Genomic DNA, 12,675 nt, shown 5'->3' with positions numbered 1-12,675 from the left:
ACTGGTTTTTCTCGCTTCGAACAATCTCCCATCGAATTCTTCTATCTCTCCTCCTCATCATCATCGCACCTCAAAAACCCTAATTCAAACACTTAAACCTCTTCAAGAAACTCAAACATTTCACATCTGTTCATCAATTCTTTACTACAAATCAACGAGAAATCATCCATTCCTATAATACAAATAAACGGAGAAGCCTTATCTTTGTCTTCTTCGTAAGAATCCTCCTGAATGTCTGCATCCAGAGCGACTCGCAGTCGTCGAGGCGGTGAAGACCGTTTCTACTGTCCACCCGCGATGCGAAGGTTGCAGCAGCAGCAGCAGCAACAACAGAGATTACATCCGAATAGTAATAAATCTTCCAAGCCAAGTTCCAAGGCATCTTCATCTGATGCCGATAGGAGAACCGACTCGGAGACATCGTCAACTACGAAGGAACTTCCATCTGCGCCTTCTTCATCGCTTTCGACACCGAGAGCAAGTGATTTAACTAATTTAGATCGATTTCTGGAACACACCACTCCTTGGGTTCAAGCTCAGCATGTATCCAAGGTACTTCAATTTTTCAGAATTAGGGTTTTTTTTTTATTCTTCAAAGATTGTAATTAGTCAAAGATAATGTCTATGTTTGTTTTCCATTTTTCATATAGATTAGTGGGCATGAAAGTATTGAAATTACTCATTTTCCCCACTCATAATTCTTGCCAATTCCCTGTATAAACTTCCACAAAGTCCGATTCAAGATGACTTAAACAGCTATCACATGCTCTTTTGTTGCTGAAATATTTTAATATTCATGTATACCTTGCTAATTTCATGTCCTTTGAATATTTGTAGATGTCCATGAGGGCATGGAGAATGCGCGAGCATAGCCCAAATCCATACTTCATACTTGGGGATCTTTGGGAATCCTTTGGAGAATGGAGTGCATATGGAGCTGGAGTTCCTCTTGTTATGAATGACATTGACTCTGTTGTGCAATACTATGTTCCGTATCTGTCTGGTATTCAGTTGTATATAGATCCATTAAAGTCGGCAATGAAACTCAGGTTAGTTCTCTTATTCACTGATGTTGTGTAGTTCTATCCGATTGTATATGAAATGTAGGGTTAGAAAGTGATTGTGTTATTGTGATTTGAAATTCCCGTTTCTCCTGAAGTTCTTTAGCTTGAGTTTGTTATATTGGTGGAACTTGATTGATTGTATAAAAAATGGCTTAAAATATGTGTCATCTATGAATGTTTTGTGTTTGTGGAATCCATATATCTCTCATGCACTGTTCATATCTATCTTAGCCATTAGTTCATAGTCCAAAAGCCTTAAGTATATCAAGAACATTGTAAGAAGGGATGTAGTACTGTTTAACCACAACTCCCAGTCTCTGTGTAATTCTGATCTGTTCATGTAGGATCTCATTTGGGCCTTGTTTGATCTTAGGTTATTTGAATAACCAAGTGGTTATTTCCAAATAATCTTGTTTGATGTAGGTTATTTGGGGGGTTATTTGGGTAAAAAGAAGGGTATAAATATATATATTTTTAGAATATAAGGAGTATTTTGGATGTTGATTTGAAAGCCATTCTTCTGAATTGTTCATAAATTTATTGTTGTTAAATCAACATGGATTGCCATTATAGGAGTTGCTTATGTCAAAACTGAAATCTTTACCCAACTGCACTGATGAAAAATATTAACACTATGACTATGAAGTAAAGAACCCTCTTTAGGATATTCATGAGATAGTAGTGTTCGGCATTAGGTCTTAATCTTCAAGATAAAAAGGTCCCATAGAAAAACTCATTCATCCAAGATGAACACTGGGCTTGTAGGCTTTTTGAAATGTTTCATGCTACAGAAATAACTTGATCAGTTTTTACCTGAGAAATAAAATTACAACATGCTGGTCTGAAATTTAGACTATGTGGATGAATTTGAAGTTAATGCTCATGGGAATCCCTCCAATTTCTTCTCTATTAGAATATTGTTAAGGTCATCTACTAGTTTACCCATGGTAAGTTCTTTAAACAACTTTTAGTTGTTTCTTTCCGTTAGGAACCAGAACTGTCTCTGGTTTCTTTTTTAACTGCTTGGAAGAGTAATAAGCTTTGTTGTTGCTGAGACTAATTAGACATAATCTGTTAAGTTTTCACTAATTCTTCTTATCTGTTTGAATTAATCAGGAGACCTGGTGAGGAGAGTGATGGAGATTCATCAAGGGATAGTAGTAGTGATGGGAGTAATGAATACAGTAGAGAGAGTAATGGAAATAACCACCAGGCCAGTTGGAGCCAGCACAAGAGAGGTCATAATGCTGTAACTGGATCATCAAGTGATGAGAGTGACGTCACTAATCCTCCTGGTTTGCTTACATTTGAATACTTTGAGCAGGATTCGCCTTATGGCCGTGAGCCTCTTGCTGACAAGGCAAGTCCTAGTTTTTTTTATAATTTTTTTTATCATCATCATTAATCATATATGTGTGTATTTTAACAGATTGTAGTGTTGGCCTCTATGTTTCCTAAACTGAAAACATTTAGAAGCTGTGATCTAAATCCTGCAAGCTGGGTTTCTGTAGCTTGGTGAGCCTTTATCCAAATTACAGTTTTATATAATCTTCTACAAAATACAATTCTTGAATACTAAATTTTATCGTGTCTCTTGAAAATAAAAGGTACCCGATTTACAGAATACCAACAGGTCCCACATTAAAGAATTTAGATGCATGCTTCTTAACATTCCACTCTCTATCAACACCTACTAGAGGTGAGTCTCATTTATTTATTTTTACAGAGTAATTGTCATTTTTTGTAATTGATTTTGGATAATGGGTTTGACAGGTGTGAATAGTAGCAGTGAGTTGGATAATCCTGGCAAGTTGTCGTTACAGACATTTGGGCTTGCTTCGTATAAGTTCAAGGCAGATATATGGAACTCGAATGGAGTTCATGAAAGCCAGAAATTCAGTTCTCTGTTGAATGCTGCAGGTAACTGGCTTCGTCTTTTGGAAGTTAACCACCCCGATTACACCTTCTTCTCCTCTCATAACTCTCAATGGAGATAGATTGATAGATAGAAAGAAGAACGTGGTGTGTGCTGGAAAACGATTTAACTGTTTTTTTTTTGTTTTGGTTTTTAAACGCTGCGTTCACTTAAACCTGTATTGACTGTCTATTTCATGCACCACCAATCTGTTTGTTAGTGAATGTATGTGTGGGTCGAATAATGTGGCTCGTTTAGTTAAGAGCGTATTTTTCTTGAAAAGTCTTGTTAATTTATCATAAACCTTATTATATGATGGCAGTATTGAAAGATGAAGCTAAGTTTTTAGTAATATTTTGAATTCTAGCAGGTTTGAATCACTCTATATGTAGTTGATTCAAGTATTGATTTTAAATTCTGCTTACCTATCTTAGTGTAGATGCCTTTCCTTAATTTGATGATTAGGGTTAGATTGAAATTGAAGGCCTAAAATTGGGTTATTTAGGTCAAAAGGGCATTAAGGCTCTTAAAACTTTATAGACAATCACATTAAGGAGATTATTATAATTTATAACCTAGTTTCTATTTTGATATTTTAATTGATAATTTGAATAATTCTAATAATAAATTAATTTAGTTTAGATTAAATAGGTTCAAATTGTTTTTTTATAATAAATGTAATAATAATCAGGTAATTGTCCTAATTATCTGATTATATAAATATAATTGTTTATTGTTTCACCCTGATTAATTGTTTGCATTATGTATATTTTTCTAAAATTATGTTTTCAAAATATAGTATATGATGTATATCATATTCCAACAACTAAATAAGGGTGTGGTAAAATTATTACACCCTTATTTAATCATGTTTGACCTTTTCAAAGATAATTGAATTTGTAAAGTATATGTTTATACAATATTATCTTAAAATAAAAGCTTGTCCTACTTTTATGTTATAAAACAAAATTATTAAAACTAGATGAGAGAAAGTAGGACTTAGGTTTGGAGAGAATGCGGAGCTAGAGGGAGAGAGATTAGGAGGCTTGTTTGACTATTATTATCTAAACCAAAATTTATAATTTATTTTTATAAAATTTTAAATATAATAAGAAATTATAATAACACTTAGGCCTGGTTTGGTTGTGCTTTGATTATTTAAATAATTCAAAAAATATTAAACACCACTTTACTTCTCATTTTTTTTATGAAATCAATTAATTAACCAAAATATTAAAATATTTTTTATTTTATTTATATATATCAATACGTTTCAAAATTATAACTATCATTATTTTTTTTTAGGTTAATTAAATAACTTCGGCCATATATATATATATAGGGATGGATCCAGAAATTACAATTAGGTGACTTAAAAAAAAATTAAAATGAATTTAATTTATTTAAATTACAATTAGGATGAGTTTAAAAAAAAATAAAATGAATTTAATTTATTTGGGGCTGGTGTTGAATAAAATATATTTTTTTTTTTTTATAGATTTAACGAGTGGTGAATGATGAACGTGGGTTTAATCTTTCTTTTAGATTTATAAATGAAAATAGTAAATAAATTTAAAAAGAAAAAATAGGAACCGGTGTCCTTCTCCTACCCTAAAAATATATATTTGTTTTTGTTTAAGCTTTTTTAGCTTTAACATAGATTCAAGGTTCATTCTTATATATAATGGATATTAAAAAATATATGTTATAAAATTAAAATAAATTTAATAAAGTAAATTTTTAATTAAGTATCTTTACTTTTAAATAAAATAAAAATATTTTAAATTCAATTTATAACATGTAAAATAATAAATAAAATGTCCAATAAAATTATAATTAAGATATTTGTTATTAAATGTAAATGAATAAAATAAATAGCACAAAAAATAATTAATTTTTATTTTTATATATGTTTTTGTTAATTGTGGGTTCATATATTATTAGGATGTATAATTATAGAAAAATAAAAAATAATATTTGGAATTAACTTAAAAAAAATAAATAATAATATATAACCAAAAAAACAATAAGATATAATTTAATATGTTTTTGAAAGATGAGAATATATTACCTTAACATTGATTATTCAAATAAAATAATTATTTATTATAAAATATGATTTATATATATAAAAAATAAATAAATTTGAAAGATAAAAAATACCTATAAATTATAAAAATACTAAAAATTATATAAACAAATTCTAAAACATAATTAAAATTCAAATAATCATTCAAATAAAACAAAAATAAAATAAATATACTCAAACAATACTTACAAATATTAAAGTATACTGAACACCCTCTTCAAAATAATATATATTATATCCAAAATTATGGATAAGCTAGAGGTGGGCTTAACCCCACCTCAGCCATAAGGCCGGTTCGTCTATATATATCCAATTCCAAATAAAACATAAATAAAAACTTGTTAAACTCAATTAATATTTATTTGAAAGGGAATGATAGATATATTTGTGTAAATATCACTAAAATTATCTTTAATGTAGATTAATGAATTAAAAGATGAGTATTAAATAAAAAAGAAATTACAAACACAATAATAGGCTATTTGGATTTTTATTTTGGCTCACATGAAATTATTGGCCTTTTGTTCTCTTTAAAACCAAGTTTTCAATTCATAAATTTCAATTTCTTTTAATTTTGATCAAAGAACAAGAGAATCTCTTATTTTTTTGACAAGCAATAAAAAAGAAACGAAATGAATTCAAATTTCAAGTCGGCTAAGGATGGACAAGTTATTTTAGTTGATTACTATTCAACTACCATGATCAAGATTAAGGATTAAAAATACGCTTAGAAAGGGACCTTCTGCTTCTTAGGGCAGTTTTTTTAACAATTCAGTTCAACGATGCTGATATTTGTATTCTCGTCTCGATCTCACCACAATTTTGATTTGAACACTAATAAACATAATTAAATATATAATATCATTAAATTTATTTATTCTTCATATTTTATAAGAATTTAAATTTAATTTTTTATAATTATATAAATTTTCAATAAATATTAAAAAAATTATTTATATAATTTTGTCAAAATTTTATTTTTATTTTTTACATGATATGATATAACGGTGCCTTACGCAAGAGCGGTTTAAAATCTACCCGACTAAATTTGTTTTTCACAAAAACAAATATAACACAATAATAAAAGTTGCACCCATTTATTATTGAAGCTAAGATCTACGATTTTTGTAGTATAGAAGAATACTCAAACCATGAGAATTTTTTAAACAAAGAGTATTGAAATCGACATTAATGTTTTCGAGATTCAGATCTCGAATAGGTTGATATGACCACATTTTAATTTAAACCCGTCTAATTTCATCATGATGTTAACAAGATGTCGTCACATAGAAATATGTAAACTAATATCTCGTTCAAGAGTAATTTCATCAAAATTTAACTCTTTGAGATTTACAATGAGAAATTACTTTATTTGTTTCCGATTCAAATAAGGAAGGATTGTCAATTTTTTATTTTAAAAAAGATAAAATATTATTTTTTCTCTTTCTCTTTAAATTTGATATTAAAAAATTATTGAATTTCAAGATTCTCAATCTATATATATTTATACTAAATTTTTTTATTTTCGTAACATAAAAAGTATAAAAACGATTCACATAGACACAAACAAAACAAATGATATAACACTACAATTATTAATAAAATAATAGATAAAAAATATGATCCTAAAAATTATACAAATTTAGTAAGAGAATAATTTTAATATACATTAAAATTTTTAATTTTAGCTTTAAAAATTATAGGAATAGGAAGAGAATGAATTTTAAATTTCAAATTAATTAGGGCTATTTATTATATGGTAAGAGTGTGAATATTTTTTAATTAAAAATTAATTATATAAGGGACAATTTACTGTTTTATTATATAATAATTATATAATTCTTAGTTATGGACCAGATTGCTTTATTATTATATATTAAGTTAATACTCTTTTTAGATAGAAAACCATTATGAAAACAATATTTGGCATAGGCTTGTTTTATTCTTACACAAGATCATGACTTTCCTCTCTTTTTAAAAAAATAAAAAAAAACAAAATAAAAATCATCCTGCATCATCCACCTTATTTTATTATTATATTCCAAATGATAAAAGTAATGCATCTAAACGTGGTTCCACTGGCACTGCGGGGATTTTCAGATTCCGAAATGAATGAGAATGGTAGTTAAAAATTTCTGAAATAGAATGAGTAGAAATAGTAAACCCATTTCATGCCATAATCTGTCCCATTGTCATCCATTATTAATATTAGGTTAATTAATCTATTTCGCTCCAACTGTTTTTGATAAAAAAAAAAATAACCCAAGAATTTGTTCAATGTTTATTTTTGTAAATTCTTAGTTATTATATGTAATCTGTCAGAACCCTAATGCCTAATGCATAAGTTCTATTATCGTCAATACCTGAAAGCTGAAGGATTATCAGTCAGCACAATCGCACCGAGAGAGAAAGAAGATGAGAATCACAATGAAGGATGAAGACTTCAACACAATCGCACCGAGAGAGAAAGAAGATGAGAGTCGCAATGAAGGATAAAGACTTAATCCAGAGAAGCTTCATTAAAAGAAATGCCACCTGTCATCATTTAAATAAATAGTTTTATTAATAATTATAATTAAGTAATAAAAACAATTAGTAAATAAATATGTATATGGTTAAATCCTCCTAATATAAATAGAAGGGGATTATAACTTTTGGAGATATCTTTTTGATTAACACTTTACCTTTCTTCTAATAAATCATCTTGAACCTTGGTTCTTGATATTTTTCTATTCTCTTGTCTTCTTCCCTGCCTATTCTGCTATTTCTTTATCATCTTCTTCTTTACCCATTATGCTATTTCTTTATCATCTTCTTCTTTATCCATTCTGCAATCTATTCCTATTTGAGTTACTTACAGTTTGCTGGTATCGTGAACTGGTGGGTCACGACAATTGGTATCAGAGCTAAACAATCCTCGGCAAAATCTGTTTACAAAATGACAAGATCACAAGCCACGGAAGAAAGCATCCAAAAGTTAGGCGAGCGCATGAATAATCTAGAAGAAACTATTTCTACTAAACTAGAAACGATTGTGGCAAACCAACTTATTACGTTACAGCAATAATTTCAAGAACAGCAAAAGGTATCAGAAAAAAGCTAGTATCCCAATTCATTGAGTTACAACAGGAAAATGCTAAACAATTCGAACTCATACATCAAGAAACTGCAAGATTCCAACAAGATGCGACCAAACGTCTCGAACTAATGCAGTCAAATTTCTTAACTAATTTGGAAGCCAAGCTTGAGTCAAGAAACATACCTAACAAAAGTAATGAGGAGGAAGTTATAGGGGTATTTTCTTCAAATACAAAAGGAGGGAAAAAGGTGGTTGAAGATGGACTTTTGAGGCGACCAGATACAATCTTGACAACCGACAATAAATCTCAAAAAACCGGAAGCTCACGACCTACGAAACTAATGGGATTGCAATCAGTAACAAATTTATCACTAAAGAATCCTAGGATTGACATGGAAAAATTTGATGGAACAAATCCAAGGGGTTGGGTTAGAAAGGCTAACCAGTTTTTTGGAAATTTCGTTCTTGAAGATATTGACAAAGTGAATTATGCGATCTATTTCTTTAAAGGACGAGCGGATATATGGGTTACAAATTATTTGGTAGATCATACTATAACTTCATGGGACGAATTTACTAATGAAGTTTTATTAGCTTTTCAAGAAGTAGGTCATCAGAACATCATTATTGAATTTCATCAACTTAAACAGACAGGCTCATTAACAGAGTACATTGACCAATGGTGGGAATTATGGTCGCTAGTTATTGCCAAGAACGTACCTCAAAGCGAAAATTACTACGTGCAATGTTTTTGGGGGGGTTGCGGGATGAACTGAAAGAGACGTTGAAGCTATTGGAACCAGAAACCATAGACAGAGCCATTAGATTAGCAAAAAATAAAGATGAATTCTTACCTTCTTTACACAAATATGTGAAGCATTCGGGAAAGACGACAGGAGACTCAATCAAAGCTAATCTTCCGAAACCAGCCTGGTTAGACAACAAAGGAAATAAATCTAGTCAAGATCAATCCACAAGAACAATAAATTGGGCGTTAATTAAAGAAAAGAAACAAAAGGGTTTATGTTTCAAATGTGATAAAAAATATACTCGAGGCCATGTATGCACGAATCATAGTCAAATGTTTGTGATAGAAGGTCTTGATGATGAACTAGAAGAAAAACTAAGGAATGAGGAAGTTTCAGATGAAGAAGTGGTTGCAGAAGAAGGAGAGTTATCAGTACAAACTCTAAATGGAACAACTAACAACTCTACACTCAAGATTCTGGGACAACTCAAGAAGAGAAAGATCTCAATTCTAATCGACAGTGGCAGTACACACTCATTTATTGATGAAGGCACGGCTAGACAATTGGGTTGTGATCTCAAGGAGACAAATCCACTAACAGTCACTATTGCAGATGGGGGAATTCTACATAGTCGACATAGTATTCCTAACTTAACTTGGAAGATGCAGGATTATGAGTTTTCACTCACTATTAGAACACTCAAGTTGGGGGGTTGTGACATGGTGTTAGGTGTTGATTGGATGAAGAAATTTGGACCAGTCAGCCTAGACTATAATAAAAGGTGTATGAAAGAAAAAGTAAACGGACTGAAAATTCGACTATACGGCACAACGGAAAAAGGGTCTTTCAGGCTTATGAGCGGTGAGACGATGGGTAAAAGTATCAGGAAAGGGTTGGGATGTTTTATAGGACAATTATATCACATGGAGGCAATTAACTCAACAAAACAGATTAATATGCAAAAAGGGGGAAAACATAAATGAAAGAATACCTCGCTTAATCCAACAGTATCAATCCGTATTTGAAGAACCCAGCCAACTACCTCCCATTCGAGCTACAAATCATGCAATAAACCTCAAAGTTGGTGCTGTTCCCCCAAATCAAAGGCCGTATTGCTATCCATTTATTCAAAAGGGAGAGATTGAAGCTCTAGTGGCAGAAATGAAAAAATCAGGTTTTATTAGAAGTAGTACCAGTTCCTTTGCTTCACCAGTAATATTAGTCAAAAAGAAAGATGGAACTTGGCGATTTTGTGTGGATTATAGACAATTAAATGAAATTACTATCAAGGACAAATACTCCATACCTGTAGTGGATGAATTACTGGATGAACTCAATGGAGCCACGGTGTTCACAAAGCTAGACCTGAGAGCAGGATATCATCAGATAAGAGTACGAGAAGAAGACATACACAAAACAGCTTTTAGGACTCACTCGGGACTATATGAATTCAGAGTTATGCCATTTGGTCTTTCCAATGCACCTGCAACATTTCAGGCATTAATGAATGATATTTTTAGAGAAAAATTGCGAAAAAATGTACTGGTATTTTTCGATGATATCCTTATTTACAGTACTAATATAGAGTTATATTTGGAACACCTTGAAGAAGTATTAAAGATTCTCACAGCAAATAGCCTGCTCGTTAAACAGTCAAAATGCTCGTTTGGACAAAAGAAATTAGATTATTTGGGTCATTTGATTAGTGGAAACAGAGTGGAAGTTGATCCACAGAAAATATCATGTATTCAAGACTGGCCAGTTCCAAAAAACATAAAAGCTTTAAGAGGATTTCTTGGGTTAGCGGGATATTATCGGAGATTCGTATGCAATTTTGGTGTTATTGGAAAACCATTACATGGTTTGCTTAAAAAAGGAATGTTCAAATGGAGTGATGAAGCAGATAAGTCTTTCAAGGCGCTTAAACAAGCTTTAATGACTACCCCTGTATTAGCATTACCAAATTTTTCAGAAGATCTTGAAGTTGAAACAGATGCTAGTTATTATGGGATTGGGGCAGTACTAATGCAGAAAGGAAGGCCCATTGCTTATCTAAGTAAAGCCATTTCTAAAACACATTTGGGATTTTCCACATATGAGAAAGAATTGTTAGTTGTTCTTATGGCAGTCACTAAATGGAGACACTATTTATATGGGAGATATTTCATTATTCGGACAGATCATCAGAGTCTTAAGTTTCTAATGGAACAAAAAATCACAACAGTATTACAACAGAGGTGGTTGTCCAAACTTCTCGGATTTAATTATTCTATTATCTATAAAAGAGGAAAAACAAACATGGCTGCTGATGCACTATCTAGGAGAGAATCTGCAGAATTGACAATGATTTCCACAGTCACTTCAGTATGGCAAGGAGAAGTTGAAGATTCCTATAAAGAAGATAAATAAATACAAAAGCTTATTATCCTACTTACAACACATCCAGACAAATACCCTCTCTACAAACATGAAGGAAAAGTGATCAAATACAAAAATCGGATTTATATAGGCAACCAAGGAAATCTGAGAAAGGAAATATTGTCATTATTGCACGAATCTAGTATTGGAGGACATTCAGGAACACAGGCTACGTATCAACGAATTAAGACAAACTTTTATTGGCCTGGATTGAAGAAGGAGGTGCAAGAGATGATCAAAATATGCGATATATGTCAAAGGTTTAAAAATGAAAAATCTACAAAAGCAGGATTACTACAGCCACTACATATTCCCGATTCACCCTGGTTACATATTTCAATGGATTTTATTGAAGGACTCCCTGTTTCAGATGGATATACAACAATCTTAGTGGTGGTGGATTGATTTACTAAATATAGTCATTTTATTAAACTGAGGCATCCTTATACAACATCCCATATAACAAATCAATTTATTGAAAACATTTATAGACTACATGGATTGTCTCAATCAATTGTTACAGATCGAGATCCTATATTCATCAGTCACTTTTGGCAGGAGCTACTAAAAGTTATTGGAGTAAACTCATTGCTAAGTACTGTCTATCATCCGGAGACAGATGGACAAACAGAAAGGGTGAACCAATGTTTAGAAGCTTACCTAAGGTGTATGAGCGGATATAAACCTAAATTCTGGAGCAGGTGGTTAGCATTGGCTGAGTGGTGGTATAATACATCTTTTCATTCATCGTTGAAAGTGACTCCTTATCAAGCATTATATGGAGTTGCTCCGATACCTTTGCCAATGGGAAATATGGTGAAGACATCAGTAGGAGCAGTGGAAGATTTCCTGAAGGAAAGAGTTCAAATGAGTCAAGTGATGAAAGATAATTTAGTTGTGGAACAAAACAGAATGAAGCAGTATGCGGATCGCAAAAGACAAGACAGAACATTTGCTGTGGGAGATTGGGTATTTCTGAAATTGTAGCCTTATCGACAAACTACAGTTGCAGCAAGAAAAAAAATTAAACTAGCAGCAAAATTTTTTGGGCCATTCGTCATCTTGGAAAAGATAGGTCAAGTTGCTTATAAACTAAAATTACCTGAGAACTCTAAGATACATCCTGTTTTTCATGTTTCTCTTTTAGGGCCAAGCTAGGAGAACTTCAAGGGGTACAAACGGCGTTACCTTCCACCGGAGAAGCTGGAGAGATACAATTACAACCAGAAGCTGTATTAGAAAGAAGATTGATTAAAAGAAGAAATCACCTCGTAGCACAAGCTTTGATTCAGTGGACTCATACCGCGATAGAAGATTCAACTTGGGAAGACTGGACGTTCTTCCGATCCCAGTTTCCATAG

The 12,675-nt window shown here is 31.5% G+C and overlaps 2 protein-coding genes across 2 annotated transcripts; both read left to right on the top strand.

Moving 5' to 3' along the window:
* LOC124936131 lies at nt 1–3,315 on the top strand. The gene is made up of 6 exons (XM_047476595.1): nt 1–552; nt 838–1,049; nt 2,181–2,424; nt 2,494–2,579; nt 2,672–2,763; nt 2,838–3,315. The coding sequence occupies exons 1-6, from the start codon at nt 232–234 to the stop codon at nt 3,059–3,061; spliced, it is 1,179 nt and encodes a 392-aa protein (XP_047332551.1). The 5' UTR covers nt 1–231; the 3' UTR covers nt 3,062–3,315.
* Nucleotides 3,316–8,826: 5,511 nt separating this feature from the next.
* LOC124934951 lies at nt 8,827–12,675 on the top strand. The gene is made up of 4 exons (XM_047475434.1): nt 8,827–9,825; nt 9,905–11,260; nt 11,873–12,297; nt 12,462–12,675. Exons 1-4 carry the CDS (start codon nt 8,827–8,829, stop codon nt 12,673–12,675), a joined length of 2,994 nt encoding a protein of 997 aa, XP_047331390.1.

This window comes from Impatiens glandulifera, chromosome 4 (assembly GCF_907164915.1).
Source record: "Impatiens glandulifera chromosome 4, dImpGla2.1, whole genome shotgun sequence".
NCBI classification, from domain to species: domain Eukaryota; kingdom Viridiplantae; phylum Streptophyta; class Magnoliopsida; order Ericales; family Balsaminaceae; genus Impatiens; species Impatiens glandulifera.
Note: the sequence above shows the minus strand (reverse complement) of the source record. Positions and strands in the feature narration are given on the sequence as shown.